Source organism: Fukomys damarensis, unplaced genomic scaffold, assembly GCF_012274545.1.
Source record: "Fukomys damarensis isolate Sample0158 unplaced genomic scaffold, DMR_v1.0_HiC HiC_scaffold_16, whole genome shotgun sequence".
Classification (NCBI taxonomy): Eukaryota; Metazoa; Chordata; class Mammalia; order Rodentia; family Bathyergidae; genus Fukomys; species Fukomys damarensis.
The window spans coordinates 50,417,994-50,441,433 of record NW_022900928.1 but is presented as its reverse complement, the minus strand read 5'-3'; the positions used below and the strand labels follow the sequence as shown (position 1 = coordinate 50,441,433).

Genomic DNA, 23,440 nt, shown 5'->3' with positions numbered 1-23,440 from the left:
TCAGTACTTTTTATTTGCAGTCTTCTCCACACAGTTTCCCAAATAAGGTACTCAAATCCTCTATCTTCAGAATTTCACAAATAAGAAAGAAACTGATATACTATATACCAACACTAATATCTATACTGTTCTGGGCTGTGCTAAGCACTGTGGATAGCAAACAAATACAGAATCTGTCCTTCAGGAGTTCAGCTGAGAGACTAAGTCGGACATACAAAAAGATAAATTATAACCCAATGTGGACACAGAAGAGATGAGAGTTCTGGCTCCAAAACCCCCCAGATCTCAGGTTAAGAAATGGACTGGAAATTTGTGTCCAAACTTATTTAATATCATATTGTTCCTCTTGTGTGAGAGGAGTAAATGCAAAGGGTAAATAAGAAGCATAACAGGACAGATGCTGGGAAGCAGGAAAATCATGTTCAAATGGGAGTGCAGGCAAGGAAGGAGGAGAAAAATTAAGACAATCCAGCAGTCATCAGCTCAAGGTTTGATATAAGTGGTCAAATAGATGATGTAAACAATGAATGTGGGTGGTGGAAGAAGGAAAACCATGCAAAGAGAAACGGCAATACACAATTTTGCCATCTCCCACCCCAGGAGGGAATCCAGAGACATTGATGAGAAAAACAACAAAAATAAAAAAATAAAGCTCAAAAGAAAAAACTATCCTTCTCTGAAGGAGTATCTAAGAAATTCTTTAACAATTCTGTCACCATCTTTGATGTCATTTAATTACTTAAAAACCCAGAGATAACTCCCAACACAGAGAGGACCACACTGCTCATCAGAGCTTTGGAAAAAATACAGAACAGTGCTTCCCAAAGTTTACTGTACCTTTGAATCAAATAGGAATCTTGTTAAAATGTGGATACTGACTATTTTAAGGGTAGAGCCAATGATTGTGCATTTCTATAAAGTCCTATGTGCTACTGAGGCTGCAGGACCACACTGTCAATGTAGGGATACAGAAGACTTCTTTTCCTCTTGGTACCACATGGAAAATGGATGATAGTGCTGAGATCATGAGCAAAAAACACACCCAAAAGGAGGCAGCTAAACATAAGGCCAAGAAAACACTGGAATCAGTCAACTGCTGGAAAAGAAGGAATGAGAAACTCACATTGATTATCAACTTTAGACCAGGCATATTTACATGTTCATACTAACTATTATAACCCTAAGGAAGGATGGACACTGCATTATACTGTCATGACATTCAAGAAACTGTCCCGAAGTCAGCAAGTTCATACCTGACAGCCAGGATTCAAACCGAGTCCTAGCTATATCAAAGCTTGTGTTTTCTATTTAAATTCAATCGCTAAAAAGCAGACCCAAGAGACAGCCAAACCTGAGGCATAAATTTTAAAGAGAAGCCAGAGGAACCTATAGTGTTTCATTTCTTCACATGAAATGCCACTTGATAACGACAGGAAATGTAATGAACATTCTAATGTACAGAGACAACATCTATGAGCAAAGAAGTATAGCAAAGTATACATGAGCTTGCTCCCTAAAGAAGTCTTGTTCTTCGGTTCTTCAAGGTCTGAATTAAATCTTAAACTTCCCAGAGATTTAAGTGAATGTAAGAGACAAGAACAGATACACAGGAAGCTTTTAAATTCTCAATGCACTTGACCTTTAATTTTCAAAATAGAAGCCTGTTATTTCTGATTTCATTCAGCCCATGAAACAGCAAGAAAAACTAAAGAGAGACCATTGAACCCTCTATTTCTAATGAAAAAAAAAATACAAGAATTTGGCTTAAAGAGACAATACATTCTCACAATGAGCTCACCAGCATCACCAGCTGGGACCAGTTAACCACATTTACCAAATAAGGCAAATTTTTCAATGCTTGGAATTTTCTACAGTGAGCTCACTTTGCTTTTCAGTGGGTTTCTACAGCAATTGTAGAGGTCACCTCTCCAACTCAGAGTCAGTAAATCAGCAGGCTCTTCATGCAAACATGGGCTGCAGGATCCCTAGAGAGCACTCTTAGGGCTTCAGATCAATGCTGACTGTATAGAGAAAAGACACAAAACTGATTTGAAATGTTGAACACTACAAAGCTATATTAAACTAAAACTGTGAATAGAATTCACGAGAGCTGTTCACTAGTGTGAATATAAATTATAGACCTTATTTCTCTCAATATATTTGTACAGTTGGAAACATACTGTTTGTTCTCTATGGCTGAGTCTACACAAACATGCAGAAATTTCAAAACTTTTGAGTAACAAATGGGTCCATTTGTCTGCACAGTTCTGAAGAAACAATTTTTCCATTTTTAATTGATTGTTTCTTCATAGTGAAGAATGAGTGCATACAGACAAAGTTAAAACTAAACTCAGCATGATAGTGCACGACTATAATCTTAATACTTTGGGAGGTTGGGACAGAAGAATCACAAATCCAAGTAAAGCTTGGGGACTTTACAACTTAATGAAACCTTGTCTCAAAATGGAAAAAATATTTTTTTAAAAGGTCTGGGGTGTTGCTCAGTGGAAATTGGATTCAATCTCCAGTATTGATAGTTAAAAAAAAAACTATGATGAGATCCATCATATTTTTAACATTATGGGGAAGATGTTAATATGACTGTCTACCACACTCAGCAGTTCTGGCTGAGACCTGAACATAAACAGCAGCATGCAATTGTAGAATGAACTGGTTTTTATTTTACCTTCTATATTTAAACACATACTGCTACAGAGGTAAAAAAAGATTATTCATCTTTCTCTTGTAAATTGTTTGTGTGCCAAACCACAATGTACAGTGAAAATTTATATTTTGCCTTAAAGCTAAAAGATTTCTATGAAAATACATTCAACTGAAATTCAATTTTTTGGTGTTTGTTTAACAAATATAACTTTTAATGTTCAAATTCCTACCTGAGTTTATCTCACTATAAATTCTGTACTTTTATAAAATAAAACTGTTATGCATTGGATATGACTTTAGTCTGTGTCCCAAGGGTTCATGTGCTGAAAACTTGGTCCCTAGTGTGGTGGACTGGCAGAAGTGATTAGGTTGTAGGAGGACTAATGCTTTCTCTCAGGAGTGCCTTTTCACTGCTTCCTCAGGATGCCCAGGAGAGTAGGCTGCTATAAGCAAGCCTGACACCTTCCCTGAATCTCCACCTTCTCTTCAGCATGCAGCCAGCTCCCCTTCCTCTACTCTACCACCTTGTGACACAGCTGGGGCCAAAACCAGGTCACCAGCAGAATGCAGTTTGGACCCGTCAGTCACTAGAATGATAAGCCAAGAAAACAACTTTGTAAGTCAGCCTTGTGTATTCTGTTACAACAATATAAAAACAGACAAACAGAAGCCAAACCCTCAAAACAAATTAAGTCAGTGATATCAGAAAAGTTACACTGCAGAGGTAAAATCTGAAATTCATTTCAGACCTTAGCCAATTTTTTCTGTAAGGGGCCAGACAGTAAATATTATATACTGTATGAGCCACGTGGTCATCTACACAACTATTTAACTGCTGCTGAAACAGGAAAGCAACTTCTGAAGTTATGAAAACAAATGGGTAGCATTGGGTTCTAATAAAACTTTATAGATACTGAAGTATAATTTCAAATAATTTTCACATGACACAAATTATTTGTTTAGTTATAAAAAATGTTTAAATGTATAATGCTCATTGATGCTCCTAAGCAGCACGGAAAAAGACAATGGGCCAGTTTGGCTTGCAACTTGCCAACCTGTCTCTTAAACATAAAATTAACACTTCTATATTAGCAGAGGAAATAAATGTCATTTTTAAGTCTAGGATGAAAAATTCATCTTGAGGTAGAAGAGAACCCAGTAAGACCTGATGTTTTACTGGTCTGCTTGCTCTGGAGTGGAGGGTGGGGAACTGTAATGATACCAAAGGAAAAAGATTCACCCTCCCCTCGGTCATGCTTCCTTAGAAAGTGTGATAACAGAATTTAAGGATGGGGTGATAAATCTATTCTACCTGTGGTTATACAATGCTTAGTAACTAGAACATCTTACCAGCAAATGATTGAATTCAGGCCCATGTCAGATCACAAAGGTCTCTGCTTTAATCTCACAAGGAGTGCTATCCAGTGAATTACAGATCCTCAGAATATCCTGTCTTTTCCATGGAATTCACAGAAGAGCATCATGTTGGCCCTCCAGTTTCCTCATGGTAGGCAAAATTTACCATGGATACTGATATAAATGAATGAATTAATGGCTGGTAGCTAGTTCATCAATGCCAGTGTTTCAAACTGCTCGGAAACTATCTTCTTGAGATGCCCATCCAGCACTCCACTGGCCAGATGAATGGTCAGGAACATGGTCCTACATGGGCTCAATCCTTGCTGTGCTACATACTAGCCATTTAATCCTAGGCAATTTACATTACTTTCTCTGTGCCTCAGTGTACTCATTGGTAAGAAGAGAATGAAAATAACAGGCACTATATGATGTGACTAACGCAGTTATTAAATAAATATGTGAGCTGCCTAGGATACAGTTTGACACAAGTGAACAATACCTACTATGTATTCATCATTACTGGTATGATATTACTAAATACAGACTCACTGATTCAGCACAAAATCTTCCATTGTTCTATCCCAATTGGCTATTTCCTTATTTCTAATTCTACCTTCACTACATAAATATATATATATATATATATATACACACATGCATATTAAGCTCTAACCTGTTTATTCAGACCATGTGTCATAATATTTGGCACACTGATGGGTTATACAGTCAGTTTCTTGAGTTATAACAAGTATTTGTTTAATGATATAGATCAGAATACAACAGAAAATACCAAAATACAGCTCATGGAGTAACAGAAGTATGTTACTAGCCCACATGCTCACTAAACTGTAATGTACAATACATTTCTCAATGTGGCTCATCTTCAAAAAATTTTAAAAATTAAAAAAAAGTTATAAAAGCAACAGCTACTTTCACAGCAGTGCATGTCAAGTTTGCAAGCCACATCACGATTGTTGACACAACATCTCTTTCTTTTCCAGTCTTCTCTTTGCCTGGTATGCCACATTCTCTTAAATTGCCTAGAATATGTATATAGTAAGTCCTGGACTTATGAACATTTGAGTTGTGAACTTTCACAATGTAAATCATTAAAAAAAAATGCAAATCCAAGGCCCATGTGTATCTGTGGAAGTTCAAAACTCGAATGTTTATAGGTCCAGGACTCACTCTACCAGTCTTCCAAATGCTCCTGCTGGAACCCCAAACTTCCCAGGAGAAGGAGCTTTAGAAAATTCACTCACTCCACTGGATACACTATAAGTAATTGGACTTGTTATAGAAAAAAACTTTGTTACAGAAAATACTTTGTTAAAAGGAAACTAGCGTGATTCTCCCCCAAGGAGGCTGACTACTGAAAAATTAAATATTTTTATCACATCAAAGGATTTCACAGCACATTTCTCAGCAGATTCTAACATTCGTATTGGTAAGGTTCCAATGTATTCCAGTCAGTGATCATTTATATATAGCACTTGCAAACAGAAGTATTTTTAAAATTATATACTTGACCTAAACATATAGCATAAGGATCTTTTGTAAAAATAAAATTTTTACAAATAAAATAAATTTTTACAATAAAATTAAATTTGTAGGGCTAGCATAGTGGCACACAACTATAACGCCTAGTAGAATCATGAGTTATCTCGTTGTGAGAAGCTTAGCAAGTCTCTATATCAAAATAAATTGGGCTGGGAATATAGCACCATGTGAAGGCCCTGGGTTTAGTCTGCAGTCATGAAAAAAAAAAATTGTGGAGAGCTAAAATTTCTCTTAGGTATTAGAATACAGATATCAACATGATGAATCATTAGAAGGTAAAATAGTGATACTCTTATTTATAATTGAAGTATATCCAAATTATGACACAAATGCTTGTTTTTCTTTGCGAACATATATCAGCCACTTAAAGCTTTAGCATTATATGCCTATTTAGAATTCTGATTTCATGTGCGTTCAGATTTTGCAATGACTTTTATAAAACCATAATACTTTAGCATAGAGAGACACTGTGTGGTACCACCTTTCAAAAGTGGAAACGAATATTGACTTCTATTTTCCAGAGGATGTCATCTGGCTTGTGTTTCCAGTGGCAGCAATAGGGTCTATGAGGGCTGATACTTCAAAAGACTGTTCTAAAGATATATGAACACACTATGAACTTAAAAGAAAAAAAAAACTACATTCAATGAAAAAGGCATGCATGGTACAGTGCCAAGTTCACTGGATAAAGTACCAAAATGCTGGGACTCAGGTCCCACTTAGAGCACATGTTCATGTCTGAGTTGCTGACATTGCTTCTCCATTTTTCTCAGTCATTCAAGAAATGATGATTCCTTCTACTTTCTAAGAATGCTAATATGTAATAGTGCTCCATAATTTGTTTAATGCTCTTAATTATAAGTAATTTCCATGAAAGGCCTTGCTAGGTACCCCTGTTTCCCAGTATTAATGTACAATATTCTATAATCAACACATTTGTCTCTTTCATGAAACAAAATAAAATAAAATAACCTAGATGCATGAGGACCTCATCAATTTTGCAGTGATAATTTCTTATGATGAGAGAAAGCACCTAATAGTAATAATAATTATCAATTTCAAACTAAAAGCAATTAACATCTTACTACTTGGTATGTAGAATAAATTGTGCTAAGCAAATTATATGAATGTCTGATTACATTAGTCCTATGAAGATGGTTTCATTATTTTCTCCATTTTTAACACAGGTAAGCTAAAGTTCAAAAAAAAGGTAATTAGCTTTAGTTAATTCTTTTTGGGGGAACATTTATTTATACAACTATTTATTCAATATGTATTAAGCACTCACTGTGTACCAGACTATTCTTTCTTTTTTGTTTTTTATATAATATATATATATTATATATAAAATCATAGAGAACTTCTATCTGTATATGACATATCTTGCTTCTTTTTTCCCATTCCCCTGCAGCTTCAATCTTTAGTTAAGTGTTAAGTTTTAATTTCAAAGTTGGTATACCTACAACATACAACTCATTATAACTGAGCTCCCATTTTTGTCTTTAAGAAAAAAAAAAATTAGGGCTGGGGATTTAGCTAAGTGCTTCTGCTACTTGCCTTGCAATCACAAGGATGTGAGTTCAAAAAAATTAATATTTTTTGTGGACAAAACACATGCTTGTGCTATTAAAGGGCAATATGCTTATCTTATCTCTACTTAAAATCTGACTCTGGCCAAGTGTGGTGGCACACCCCGGTGATTTTAGTACTTAGAGGCTGACACAGGAGAAACATTTTGAGTTTGAGACAAGGCTGGACTACATAGTGAGTTCAAGGCCATCCTTAACAACATAGCAAGACCCTGTCTCATAACTAAATAATTAAAATCTGACTCATTTCTTACTAGCTAAGTTACCTCAACTTATTTGTTTAACTTTTCTGTGCTCTACCTTCTATATCTATATAATTGTCCAGTGGTTTTATTTAATATACTAGTTAAGAGAATTAAATGACTTTCCATGTAATGTGCTTAGGGCAATAGTTAGTTGGTTTGCTATTATGAAGGGTAAATGTTATTGTTTAAAAAGATAATTAAATAATAACTATCAAAGCTTTTTCTCTCTGTTTCTTATTATCTTTCATTTTGCTCTTTAAATTTTGGGTTTCTCATAAAGAGAAATCAATATTTAAAAACAAATTTAATTAAAATTTAAAAATAAAATAAAAATCAATAATCCTGCAACTCTAACAGGTTCTACTAACAGTAGTTGCAATGAAGGGAATTATTGATAATTTCAAAATAACTATCAAATGGTTTACAGTTTACCTAGAGAATTCAGACCCCAACCGAGTCCCCCAGAGGACATCTTCGCAGAGGACAGAGATTCAGGAAAATGATTCGTGACTGTTCCTTATGGGACCTGTTGACAACAGAAGCCAAAGGAAGGTGTGATCTACTAAATGTACACTCTGACTCCATGTGCCATATTCTTCTGGATTATCCTCATCATAAGTCCAAAGTCTCACCCATTAAACTGGACGAATAATTCAGCTGAGGAGCAAAATATTTCAAAATTTCATAATTTATAATTTGTAATCTAGGTCATTTATTAAGACAAATTCTTGACAGGAAATCTAAGGCTATGATAAGATTTATGACAATTTCTTTCTAAACACTACACAGTTAAATAATATGTGCAAGACATATTTAAAAAACAAACAAGTTCTCAGAGACAGAAGTAATACTACTATGGACAGAACAAAAGGAGAAGATTTATTGGGTTCTATTATAATTTTCAACATGAAACCAATGTAAAAAAATCAAGTTCTATTTTAAAATGACTAGTATTATGTTTATTTCTGTATTAAAACCATGTAGGAATGTCATGTGATTTCTATTAAAGACTTATTACAAATGAAAACCATTGTTTTGAAAACATTTCTAATAGAAATTAAAACATATTTCTTAAGTCTCTTTTATTAATAATGAAATAAGTCAATGTTAAGTACCTTCTATATGCTGAGAATCCCAGGAACCCAGGAGAATTTCAAAATCAAGGGAAACATGTTAACTAGACTTCATTTGAAATGGGCATATTTGGGATTTTTAAGACATTTTTATTATTAGGGTATATTTTATATAATTATTTTTAAGAGTAAAGAAAATGACCAAAAAAAAGAGTAAAGAAAATTAAATATTTTACAAAAGAATCTTCTAAGAAACTACATGAAAGAGTGCAGACTGCTGGTCTGAGGAACTGAGTTCTGGTCCTTACTGCACCACCAACTAGCTGTGCAGTTTATGGAAAATGAGCCCTAATCTCCTTAAAGTCAGTTTACTTCCAAAAATATGTACCAGTCTGGTATATTTTATATGTATGTATATATATGCTGCCATAATGCCTTGTCTTTCATTAAAATTTCAGATATAAAGCTCTATATTTTGTAAACAGAATTTATATATGAGCAAGTGTGAAAGAGCTGATGGAACTTATAATCAATTCTCTCAGGGAGCAAACAGAATTTCAATGCAGTCAATTTATTCTAAACGTATTCATAAAAAATAGATGAAGGGGTGTCCAGGGATTTTGCTCAATGTCAGTATAAATGGTGGAAGGTCCTGAGCTCAATCCCCAGTACAAAAAAAAAAAAAAAAATTTGAGGGAGAGGGGGAAAAAGATGAAAAAGAATTAAGATGTATTATGTACATATATCAACTCTATACGATGAATGTAATCATTATGCATTGCTAACATGTACTAATAAAAATTTTAAAAATTTAAAAAGTATCCATAAAAAGGTTACAATTTATTTTGCTTTATAATAATATTATTCTGCATAAATTAATATAGGGGAAATTCTTGTTGGCATTAGTTTTCGAAATACCTGCTTTCATTCATTTTTTATAATTTAAACTAGCAGTGTGAAATAAATTAAAGAAACCAAGTTCTAGATCCAATCTTCTGACACATGCAATATGTCTGGCCTCCCGGGCAATTCCATCTTCTCGTTCTGTCAGACTAACAACCGTTAAATAAATACGCCATGGAACTGTTTATAAATGATTCTTCTTATCTAAAATGCAAGACCCACCCCTCTGACCTTCAGCTTGATAAGGTTATCATCAATTTGTTCCGGGTCTCGCCCAGATGTACACACATACCATGTCCCCTTCCCTCAATGGGAACTCAGTGCCTCAGTTTTCACAGCAGAGAATCACTTGCCTCAAAGCTCCACAAAGCACATGACACAAGAAACATTTGTGGCCATGGAGTTTTATCCACTTGGGTTAAATAGGAGGATCTGGTTGTGAAGCAAGGACCACTTGACTCAGCGTTTTCCATTTCTGTTTGCTGTGTGGACAAGCCGAAGAGGTCACTGACTGCGATGGAACATTCTACACTGAATTGTCATCCCTGCCGTTTCCACCCAGCTGCCTGATCTCCCCAAAAATGCTTATGGAAAATCTCCACTAAACAGTCTGTGAAAAGTAGCATTAACTTTATTAGGATTAACTTTATGTACCGAGTAAGAAAAAACTTAAGTAAACAGAATAAAACAATAAAAAATAAACAAAACACCTTCAAGGATTTTTGTTTCACATTACCAAAAGAAAGCTGACATATACATATATTTTATGTATATATAGAAGAGAATGCCTGTTTTTAATTCACTTTTCTCCTTACTAAACAAAGATTACTTAGCAGCTTAGAAACAATGGTATTAAGAGCTTCCGAAAGAAGATACATACAAAATCACCAGAGAAAGGAATAATCTTTACGTTCAATACTTCACTGGTTTCACTTAACCATAGGTTGAAATGGTCAGTGATTGGGCAAAGGCATAACATCCTGTGGGTCTGTCCAATAAGTTGAAATGTTTACAAAACAAAATAAAATGTTACTGCCCCTGCTTGCCTTGCAATGGTAACTCACTTAAACTTCCTGATGAGAAAGCAGCAATCCACACACAAATAGAACTCATTTTTTAAAGATGGGCCAGAAAACTTGGAATATCCTAGACCTGGAAAGCTCTTTGATTCAATTTTATAGAAATTCATCAAGGAAATGAAATGTTGTATAACATGGCTTCATTTTAGGTGTGTGCATCCTGACTGCCTAGCTCTATGGTCTGAGAAGGGACAGCTCATCATTTTCCTCATTTGTAAGCAAGTGGAACACTAAGGGCCACTTCACAGACTGTGAACATTTAATAAGGTCACAGATTATGTAACAGTTTAGCGAAAGTAGTGCCTATAGTTTTCCTAATAAAAATCAGCTACTACTATTTTTGAAAAGACTTTTTCAAAAAGAGACACAATACATTCTTGTAATTGTTTTCTTTGTTCCTTCCTTCTCCATTTACTCTTGCGTCTTGATTTTCATTCCTGAAACATCAAACTTTGAGAAAATTCTCAAATTATAAAGACCCTACCCTTCTCACTCTGTTCTTTCCCAGAGGGATCTAATCTCTCATTTTAATGAGTATCTAGAGAACTGAATCCACAAATGTATATTAGATCTGCATACAGGGTAGCTTGCTCAATGTTTCCACTTAGATGGATTGAAGGAACCTCAAATTCATTCATTATTAATAAAACTTCAAATCAGGACCATTGCCATCCAAACACAAACACTGACTATCACAGTGATAGATCCACAGCCGCTCAGTTAGGTACCCTGGAACCTTGGGGATCATCCCTGAAACCTCCCATTCCTCAGTTTCCATTCTACAGCCCACCTCTAACTGGTTCCTCTGAGAGAATTCTCATATATCCTGTCTCTGCAGCTACTGTTACCAGCCTAGCGCAAAGCTATTAGCTAATAGCCTCCAAACTGATCTGCCCACAAGCAGTTTTTTCTCTCTCAATCTGTGCATGACATGGCAGCACAGATATCATAGAGTGATAATTATAAATATAAATGTAATATCACTCTCCTTCTTACAGTTGTTCCATCCTTAAGGCTAGGAGTGCAATAGTACAGAACACGTATAAAACTGTATGTATGGCTTTTTCCTGAATGGTCCTTTGTTCTCTAAACATATGAGATCTTTCTATATAACTGAATCTTTCTCTTCCTTGAGGTCTTTATTCATACTCCTTCTGTTCCTTCTTCTCAAATAGGTGGCAGATTTCTTCCATCCTAAGATATTCCAACTACCTACTAATTATTTCTTTCTCATCATTAAGGTCTCAGCTTATCCAAGGCTTCTGCAGAAGGCATCTCTGGACTCTCTGGACAAGGACTATTAATCACATTCTTGCAGAGCATTCTGCACTTTTGGATCACAATCCTAAGTGCATTTATAATTACTTTAGTGACTGTTTCCCACAAAAGATAATAAAGGATATTAAGTACAAAGATTCTCTCTTGTTTATGACTGTAATTTCTTAATGTTACTAAATACCACTTATGATATGTGGGCCAATCATAAGAGTGATAAATATTTTCTGAATTAATGAACACAAATGGCTCTGATTTTAATTCTTGACATGAAAATTACTCAATTAGTGGAAAAATCAACATAAAATTCTGATTCACAACAGTGTGTGACTACTTATTATAGGAAATAAGTATAAAGACTAGTCGATCCTATGACTGGTTTTGGAAGGCCTATATAAAGAAGACTTCTTTGTGATGCTGCAACATGAAATAAACCATGGAGAATAGGCAAGATTCTAAAAAGTGGAGATGAGAAATATTCCAGGGAATGTTTGGAAAAAGACATGGACAAAGTAAGGTATAAATATAGACTGATACATAGGTAACTGTGCATAGTGTTAGGTAATACTGACATGTAGAAAGTGGCCAACCTGTGTTTCACTATTAGAATTAAACTATTTTTCAATAACCACTGAAAGTTTTATCGCTGGAAAAATGACATGATTGGAGATGGTAAAATTTTACTAACAGATTACAATGAGGGTGTAGGGACCAACTAGTAAGCTATTGCAGTATTTTAGCCAGAAGGAAGAAAGGAACAGAAATAATTTTGCAGCATAATGAACAGCATTGCTAGAATGGGAGGAAGGGTAATTGAAATTGAAAACAGAAAGGATGGGAAATAATAAATTCTGGTACTGAACCTTAAATTTCCTATGCTTACATGATGTTGAACAAGTGGACAAAAAGCAGACCAAAGAAAGAGGTTGTAAATAATTCAGGCACAGGGAAAATTTAATTGGTCCACAGACAATTGAATAATAATGCAAAGGCTTTATGACAGTTTTAAATTTTTTCCAATAAAATATTTTTATTTATAACAAAAAAGTGTTCTTTCATAATTACTGACTGGATTTTCAGTATATCTTGTGTCTTGTTTTTATGTTATTTAGATATTAGGAACAAACCTTCTCACAATATTATCATAATCTAACCCTGTCTTCAAGCAAATTAATATCCTCCAACTGTTGAGACTGAAGGAACTTGTAAAATGTACATTTTTTCCCTATTAAGTAGAATAAGACCATTTATGTTTAAAAGAATTCCAGTCTTTGTAATAGGCTCTGTGTAAAAACATTAAAATGACATACAGAATATTTTTAAAGGTCATTCTACTTTCAAAAATGTTAATATCTGAAATTATATCATCTTTAATTATCAGGAAAATATCTGAAGAGTAATAAAAAGTAACACTTACTTTTGCTGCACCTATCTGTTCTTTCCGAAATTTCTCAAGTGGCGCAATTAATACATCATTAGCATTTTGAATCTGAAATTAAAAATGCACATATATTAAATTCTGTATAATTTCATGCCGACAGTATCGACAAAATGGCTCCTTTATTCAAGTTATTGAATACAATTTTTGTTTTCTTGTCTGTTTCTATTAAAAAAAACCTTACATGCTGTGCAGCATTTTTCTACTTTACAATTAAACTGTTTTCACATACTATTTCACTTGATCCTAATAGTAATGTGAACATAAGTACTTATTCTGGTGAAACTGTAGTTAAAATGTTTAAAGTTCTGTTTTGCAGATTTAACTAAGAAACAGTACATTGGGCATGAAGTTTAAAAATACCTTTAATTACTCTGGTTTCATGTAACCAGTTTGCGCATCATTTTACAATTGAACCATACAAACACTCTTTCATGTTGCCACCAAAATGCTAGAATTCCACAACTATAAAATAAAATAGGCTCATTTTCCCCTATCTAATTAGATTTCTCACACAGAATTTTTGTGAATGTTCTAATATTTCCAACCTGAATAAAATTTATGATTTCATTTCAATGAAAAATACTTTAGCCCACATTCAAATTGTAAATTGCTTAAACATTAAAACAGATACATCTTTAAATAATAACCTATAAGAATACTGTCGAAGGATGAAAGATGTGAGTACCAGGAACTAGATAAAGGACATACATATTTTAAAGAATTATAGTTTACTAAAAGCAAATCTTGATTTAAAAAAAGCATCATATTTAGACAACAAAAATGAATAATTTGTTTTAATAGTGTCAACAATATTAACTATTATATAATGAGCAAATGCTAAGTAGCAAAGAAAACTTATTTTAATAACATTTTAAAACAGATTAAAACATATGAGTTTTTCGAATATTCTTACAAATTTTCTGCAAGTTTGAAACTATGTAACTTCTATAGGTTTGAAATCATACCACATAAAAATGTCTTCAATTTTACTTATTGTCATTACTATTGTTTGTCTCTAATCAAGCTTTATTTCTTAAATTCCATATTGTAAATGCACAGATAAATAAAAAAATAAAAACTAGGATGTTGATGCCACCTCCCATGAGCCTGGCATTCTTATAGCTGCAGAAAAAGGTTATTACAGATCTTGCAAAAAGTGAAAGTAGGTACAGTAAATCAACAAATTTTCAAAGACACTGAGGGCCAACTGTAGATACTTCTGATACCCATCATCTAATTTTCACTTTTGAGTTGAGCCAGGCATGCCTTCAGATACATTGTGCAAAGACAGAGAGAGTTACAAAGTAGCTCAGTTTTAATTCTCAGTTTCTAAAACTTCCTGTCCTCATAAAGCTGAAATACACACACACACACACACACACACACACACACAAATTTTACAGAGGTAAGGAATAGCTGACTCAATCTTTAAAGATAAGATGGCATTGGGGGAAGACAGTATCATGAATACTTTAGTGTAATTTGGAGAATACCAATAACAAACATTACCATTTATTTAGGGACTTGGTGCCTGAAACTGCAGTAAGTACCTCTCAAGCATGATCAAATGTATTTCAAATTAATGAGCTTAAATGGAGATATTTCTCAAGTGGTGAAAATTCAACAATGAGACCAAACAAGACCAACAGGCAGAACAGTGCTTAAAATTGAGATATTTAAAATTGAGAAGACCCGGGTTTAAATTGGTTCTGTTGCTTATGAGATGTCATTAAACCATTAAGAGCATCGGCAACACCATTTATCTAATAACTAAGTTTTTAGAATTTAAAAGATAATGAATGTAAAACACTTAGTTTGGTGGCTTCCATATACTAACTGCACAAAAACGGCATCTTTTTAAATTTCTAAATATGTAGATAATATGTTTCATGTGTTATTTACCTACTTAAATTACATCTAGACCAGGGTTTACTGTATTGCCTTTTTGGGTTAGGTGTCTTAGTTACTTTGCTCTCACTGCTAAGATAAAAATCCCAAAATCCCAAAGTTAAAAGGGAAAGGGTTTGCCTGGACTACAATGTGTAGAGGTTTCAGTCCATAATTGGCTGGCTCTAAGGCAGGGTATCAGAGGGGCAACAGTTCATGGGTATAGAAGACAGCAGAAGCAACAGAGGACCTTAACAGCTTCTCTCTGCTCTTTTTATGTTATTCAGACTACTTAGGGTGAGTAGCACTCACACTCTTAATCCTAGTGCTCTTAGGCCTAGCACTGCACCACATATTACATACTCTAGATTCAGTAACCTTCAAAATAACCCCACATTGTTCTCATGAGGCTTTGGGGAACATCTAAACACTAGCCATAACAGTATCTATATGCATAACATTGGGAAAATATTTCTCATTAAAGTCCTGAAAGACAGATGGCCTGGGATCTCCCACATCCTTATGCTACAGTGTGTGTGTGTGTGTGTGTGTGTGTGTGTGTGTGTGTGGAGATAGATAGATAGATAGATAGACTGATCAACCACAGTGCTGAGATCTGTGGGTGAGGGATAAATAAAAGTGAGAGCTAAATTTTCTAGAAGGTTAAAGTCTACTTAAAATGTCGAAAACAAATGTATTCACTCAACAAGTACTGGATGGTTGTAAAGTGTTGCTGAACAATTGTGGAAAAATGAAAGATAAATCACATTATAATGAGCATAATTACACAATAAGCTATGCAGATACTTTAGCAATACATTAGGATTTTGACACAAGAAAGATCCATGAGAATTAATTGAGTCGAGCTAGTATTTGATTGGTTGATATTAACTGCAAACATTGAAGACAGAAAGACAGAATATCATAAATAAAGGCAAAGAGGTAGAAGCATGGCATATGGGAAGACAGAGCACAGTGAAGAACACTTCAGTCTTAACACACACAGTAACTCAATCCTGAAGCTGAGTGTGCTGGCAACATGCCTGTAATTCCAGCACTCTGGGATTCTGAAGCAAGAGGACTGTTAAATAGGAGTCCAGCCTGGGTGAGGTGGTGACTTTGTAAGACCCTGTCAAAATAAAAACTCAGAAAAGGCTGATATTGTAGTTCAGTGCAAATGCTTTGGGTTTAATCCACAGCACCACAAAAAATAAAAAATAATGTTAATCAGGACTGAAATCACTCAGCAAATTAAACACCTTCAATCTTATAAGACAGAAATAGTGAAATGAATAGTGAAGGACATCAAACAGTGCCTGGCCTATAGCAGATTCAACAGAAGTATAGTATGTTCTCATTATGACCAGTACGAATATCATCTAACTGGAAAATGTATACACTGCCATTAGTAGGAATCTCAGTTGAACTAAAATTTTTTTTAAAAGGACAGATTACACTGTACTCTGAAGTTATAACCAGCCTGATATAGGACTAACTTGGATTAATTAGGTTAATGGAAGATTCATCTGCCTCTTGTTATCTATAGCATCTACCAAGATAAACATCCACGTCTCAGCTATATTGACTTATTTACAACCAGCCCTCAGGAACCCATGGAGTTCGTAAATCAAGGGTCCACTATATACCTTAATCCAGGCAAAGAACTATAAATAAGGAATCACTACTGGCTTTTAAACAAAGATAACTAAAACTTTTCCTACATACAACTGTAAACTCAGCTACTTGGGAGGCTGAGGCAGGAAGACTAAAAGTACAAGACCAGTCTGAAAAATTCAGCAAAACTTCATTGCAAACAAACAAACAAGCAAAACAAGAAACTCTAGGAGACTTTAGTCTTAAATAATAAGGGATGAGAGATTAGGTATCTGCAACACTGACAGAGGGTAGCAGGGTTTTTAAGAAACCGTACTATGTGAGATACAACAGGGCCCATGGACAGATTAAATAGAGGAGAAAAAGGAATCAAAGATGATACTAGGGTTTCTGTTTCAGACACTGAAACTTGCTTGCCACATACAGAACTAGGATAAGGAGACAGTGTATTTTGTAGGGAAGAGAAAAAATAATAACAAAACGAATTTCATTTCAGGTCTATTATTATGTGATATCCTAGCAAAACTCAAAAGAAATGTTGTGCCAGAAAATACCATTCCACAATAGAACTAATCAATTACGAATGAAAGTTGTTTTTTGCTATATTTTGTTTGCAATACTAGGAATTGAACCCGGGTTCTCACACATGCTAAGAAAGGTCCTCAGACCTATGTTTTTTTTTTTTTTCCCTTAAATTTTATTTTGAGAAAGGACCTCACTAACTTACCCAGGCTAGCCTTGAGCCTGCAATTCTCTTGCCTCAGACTCCCCAGTAGGTCAGATTACAGATGTTTCACCACTGTGACTAGTTTAAATATGAGTTTTTAAATTGGTAATTCAGGGATTATGAAACAGAGTAGATGGGAGAAGGACCCATATACTAAATCCTTGGCACTCACATTCGTATTTCTGCTAGCCATTCTTGTATGGTTGTCATATAAATATGACTTAAAAATGTGACAGAAGCTGGAGGACATAAGAAAACAAGTACTAATTCCTATCTCTATTGCTTTCATATTTTCTGGGTATTTTGTTTTTGGATTTGCCCCTCAACCCCATTCACATTATGCTAATGTGAAACTGAAGGAATAAAAAATAAGATATTGCAAAAGTATTAAACAGAAGAAAAAAAAAAAACCCTGAGGAAAGGAGAAAAACATTTAACAGGGTGGTAGGGATAGTAACACAAATGACTCATTCCCTCTACCTATGTGAAAAATACTAGCTCTTCACAATACACATATTAAAAATGATTTTATATGAGTAATGAAATAAAGAACATAAAAATCATCTGGAATATATGAAGAACTTGAATGTTAAAGTTAGTCAGACAGCCTCATTTAAATCTCAGCACCAAAACTGATAATACTCAGTCTTCATTCCTAAATATATTAAGGTGTTCATAGAAATTAAAGGAGAAACAAATATATTTTTTGAAATCACTAGCATACATTTACCATATGCAGGCTCTACATAAATATTAGTGTCTTCAAAGAATTGACTGAAAGTCTACTCTATTTATAACCATCCTCCTCAGTATTTTAATTTCCCCAAGTGATTTTAAAATTTAATTATTCAAAGTTAGATACTGAAATCCCAATTAATTCAACTGAACAGTACTTATTCAAAGGACTAATTGTAGATAATTACGAACCTAGCTTTTTGCATAAACCATTCATAGTATTTGCGTGGTTTTACGTAGGAAATTAAAGCTCTTTTCATGTACAATCAATGACTCCTGTTCACAATATGTGGATTTAAATTTGAGAGCTCAAGATAAAAATACCAACATCCATAGGGCAGGAAGTAGATTTACCGCTAGATTCAGCTGTTTCTGACCCTCATCACTGTATATCCTGCAGGGAAGGTTGTGCATTTCATCCCTGTACATTGCTCAATCAGCTAAATGAAATTCTTCCATTCTGAAATAATTTAAGTAAAAAGTAAAAAAGTTATCAACACTTTTTGCAGGATTAAAACAGACCTTGTTGCTCCTGCATAAAAAAGGAAAATGACAGGCTAACCAACAGAAATTTTTTTAAAATGTGAACTAGAAGCCCGTAACCGAGGGTGAGGCAGAGGTTGGCAAGTTTGAGGCTAGCCAGGGCAACTGAGAAACATCTTGTCTCAAAATTAGTAAATAAACAAATTAAAAGGGCTGCAGATACGGTGCAGTGCTCTCTGGGTTCAATTCTCAATACCGCCCCCTCACCCCCACCCCCAACCAACCAACCAACCAAAGAAACACACAAAAAAAACAAAGGAAGCAGAAAAAAGAACTAGAACTAGAATACATCTTTGGTGACAAAAACGTGCATATATTAAGAAAAATCCAGAGAAAAAGGATTTTGGCTTATATGGAACACTTTCTCTGCAGATCTACCAAAAAGGCATGGTGAAATTCTTCCCAGGAGGGTAATACTTGGGAAGGAAAATCAAGTCAGAGTTCAGGAGCTTCTAGATCCCATAATATTTGTGGAATGTGTGACTTTGAATGACCTTACTAAGATGCCTCAAGAAAAAGTTCAAAAGCAATTTTAATTCTCTTGCTAAACACTGACCACAACAAAGCTTTGAAAATGTCTTATTTTGTTAATTTAGACACAATTAACTTATAATTCTTGGTTATTACCTAAACTTTGGATTTAAAGAACTCATCTCTAAATAAGTTAAGCAACTTATCTCTAGATTGACCAATGTTTAAAGTTAAAGAAAATTTACCAGTAATTTCACTTCTTTTCAATAGAAGAAAATCAAATCAGATACAGTATTGGGGAATGCCTTATAGTTCTGAGTTTACCCAGCAGACACTTATAACTGCAGGGTATGTTACATTTAGCCAAGCAATTAAATTTCCTGTTGCTTTTCTTTTGCTGTTTCAAGTGGTTCTAATAAACAGCCACAAGGGAGTGCTCATAAATCACTCAAAAGTAATGGTAGAAATGCTTTTATGTGGTTCAAAGGTTACTCCAACCATGTTTCGTTTTTCTACACATATACATGATAAAATTTTATTATAGAACGCAGATTTTCAAGCACTGTCCCATAGAATTTTTAGTGCTTGCTTTTCACTGCTGAGAAACTTATCACAACTACTTCATCAAACAAAGTACCAATGGAATAAACAGCTATTCCCCTTACACATTTTCTCTTCCCTTACTAAGATTTGGCTAAAATCCAGCACTGTTGGTGCCACTCAGAGCTCATCATTCATCACTTTTTTTTTTTTTTTTTTTTTTTTTTTTTGGTACCAGGGATCAAAACCCTGGTCCTTCCACTTGCAAAGCAGGTGGCAGCACCATTGAACTAAATCCCCCGCCAGGCCTGTCAGAGATCATCACTGATAAATCCTGCAACTTCCTTTGTAGTACCATCTAAAGTGGCTTCAGGGCTTGACTTGTAACTTGGTGTTTGAAAATTTGCCTAAATTAGTTGCTTTAGAAGGCTACAATAGACTATGCTATTTACAACAAGAAAACATGGGTAAGTATATCTCATTGCAAAAATAATTTCCTGTCAGGATGTCAACATAGACAATCCAAACAAAGGAGAAAGACCACCAAAGTATGCAGTAAAGAGAGGACAGGGTATATAATCAGTGCAGAAGACATGTATAAAAATTCTCCTATATAAATTAAGATTATTTTCCTATTAGTATTCCCAATTGGGAAAAACAACATCAGAATCTAATTTGAGATTACAAGCAAGGATCTCTCTTCTTCTTTGTCTCAATCTTCCTCCTTACTAACTTTTCAGGAAGAACCTCTAGCAAGGCATGGCAGTTAGGGGGTAAAACTGGGGCCCATTGCTACTTACCGATCAATTTAACTTTCCCCAGCTATGTAACACTCCTTTTCTAGGAAAACCACACCCACAGCATTTCTAAACTAGAACTCAAAGGTTGAAATTCACATCAGGTGTGGAAGAGGGTTAGGGTTATATAATAAATAATTAGCAGTCAAAGATTATTATTATTTTTTTGTACTGGATATTTAACTCAGGACCTTGTGCTTGCAAGGCAGGCAGTGGAACCACTGAGCTAAATTCCCAGCCAAAGATTATATTTTACTTTATATTATTGAATGTAAGTAATTTACTATGAAAAACTACCTTCACCTAAAAAACAACTAAAAAAAGGCCATGTGCATCAGTCTGGATACCACAGTTTTTCATTTCTCTGTAACTTGGTGCTTTAGGATTTGATTGTTTAGACTCTACACTTTACATCTTTGTTCCACTACCAACCACACCCTATTGGATCTTACCTGTTTAGATCCAAGTCTGACTTGCATTTAATATTACTTACATTTTTTCCTATTTTTATCAGTACTAATATTTTTCTCATCGGACTATACTGGGAAAAAATGAAGATTCTGGAAAATCATGCCATGAGAATCCACTTCTTCAAAAGATAGTGAAATAGTACACACTCCAAGAGAAAGTCCTAGTTGGAATTTAAGCAATTTTCACCTTATTCTCTAACATCTATGGAATCTAGGTCAATTTACTCAAACTAAGTCTCAGTATCCTTTTTGGTATAATGAAGACGATAATGTGCCTTCATCTCAGTCTGCTTATCAAGATTAAAATTTAAAATTTATATCTAATGATCATAAGAGTTTATTACCAAATATAAAACACTAATTGCTTCCTATTAAATTCATTCTATTAAGCAGGCTAAATACAATGAATCTACATATTATTTTTCAGTATGACTTATGAAGTTGCTACTTTTGAGCATAAGAGTATGAAATTTCACTAGCTCAAACTGGATAAAGACTTCTTAACAGGACAAAAATAATTACTGGGAACAAAATGGCAAACAATCCTCTCTGCTTCTAGAGCAAAGGACTATCTTAAACATAAGTCAAGTTACTGTTTACATCTTCTTAATGAAAACCGTCTATTCTCATTAGGTGAAGAAATGGAAAACCATTCAACCAAGAAGGAATTGACCATTTTGATAGTCTTAGGTGGAAGCAGATTAAAATATTTCATATAGTATGATGTAATAATGTCTAACTCTAGGTTTACTAACTGAAATTCTCAGTGCTGAGTTATCTGAATCAAAGAGCTGTTATTTATTTTAGTGTTTTTTGTTGTTCTTAAACTATTTTTGCTTTGTTCCTTCATACCTACAATCTCTAGTGGGAGGTTAAAATGAGAATATTTTTTAAAGCATGTAAATGTTCTCAGAATATTTTGATATCAGATATAATGATAGCATACTGTCTTAAGCTTGTATCTGCTTATTGCTAACACAATTATTACTTATTTATAAATCTAAATTAATGGAGGCCAAAAAAATCAGGAATAAAAATCAAACTACTTTTCAACCTCAAATAACAAAGATACATGAAAGGTGGTCAAATTAGAACTGATAGCTTAAAAGCAAGTGAAAATAATTACTCCAAATTCCCCACAAGCACATTCATTTTAATACTTTTCTTTGAATTTTGACCAAAGATAGGCATTTAAGAACGCACATTTGGGCCGGGGATTTAGCTCAGAGGTACTGCCTCCTGCCTCACAAGTGCAAGGACCCGAGTTTGATCCCTGGTACTGAAAAGTATTGCACATTTACAGGCCTTTAAAAAAAAAAAAAACTATATTAACTTAAAGGAAAGATGTTTAATTTATAACATTCAGAGCCTTGTTCTCAAGGGCAGCTTTAAGAAATACCCCACTCTCTCAGTTGTTTCTCCTCAATGGGCTAAATAATTACTCCTGTATTTGCCTGGTAAAAAATATTCTTAGACACTGGTAAGATGACTTCAGCTGGTCCTTTTCCTCTGGACCTTCTAGGATGTGTGGACTCGTGTGCTTCTGGGGTCAGACTGTCAGATTCCAAGGATGCTCCTATGCTTGTTCATATTATAGAAGGTGCTCAAAGACATACTTCATAATACAACAGGCTCATGCTCATAACTCATTCCCAAACTAAAAAATCTGAGACACCACTTATCCTGGGATGAGCTAAGTACAAGCTTCAAGAATATTCCTTCTTCCACATTTTGTCCCTTAAGAGGAGATAAAAGTGACTTTAAAAGTTAAAACAAAAGGGGAAAATTTCAGCAAATAGGTTTATGTAATTTTATTTCTCCACCTTCACCCACAACCTTAATACTATTTCTTTTTGCAGATACTGTTTTAACCTTTTGGTATTCATCAGAAGGGGTATTGGAGAGAGAAATTAAAATTATTCGTCTCTTTTAAATTGTCCATTATGAATTTAAGTTAAACTGATAGCCTTTTTAAGTTTAAAAAGAAAAACAAAATCATTAAGTAAATTCCCAGAGTCATAGTTATTTTACAGTAATTACATTTGAGTAGTTAGACATTCATATATTTTACTCATAATTTCCCAATATTTAGATAATGGCAGATTGCTAAAGCCTTAATAAAGTTTGAAGATATGCCAATGTATATGCAATTTCTTGAACTGGTGATTTCAGTTTTAGATTAACAAGGCGAGGATGGAAGAAAAGAGGGAAGGGAAGGGAAGGGGAGGAGAGGGGAGGGGAGGGAAAAGAAATTATGCAGGGCAGCTATAAAGAAAACAAAGACTGGCCTAATACACAGCGTAATTAAGGAAGATCAGGCATATAGGTTAGGAGCTAGTAATGTGCTGCAGCAGAATCATGATGGCTCAAAACAACCTTTGGGCGTGCCTTCACACCAAGTCATCAATAAATACTACAAATCAGGTTTCTCACAAATGCAGACACACTCATGCCTAAGTGCCATTGGC

The 23,440-nt window shown here is 34.4% G+C and overlaps 1 protein-coding gene across 2 annotated transcripts in view; it reads right to left on the bottom strand.

The window, feature by feature from the left end:
- Arhgap42 (Rho GTPase activating protein 42) overlaps positions 1–23,440 on the bottom strand; it is a 265,379-nt gene that overhangs the window by 90,705 nt on the left and 151,234 nt on the right. For both annotated transcript variants that reach the window (XR_783877.3, XM_010642036.3), the window contains exon 4: positions 13,165–13,236. Coding sequence is in view for 1 of the 2 variants with exons in the window: in XM_010642036.3 (XP_010640338.1) it covers positions 13,165–13,236 (72 nt within the window). In the remaining variant the exon portion in view is untranslated. The remainder of the gene's footprint in view (positions 1–13,164; positions 13,237–23,440) is intronic.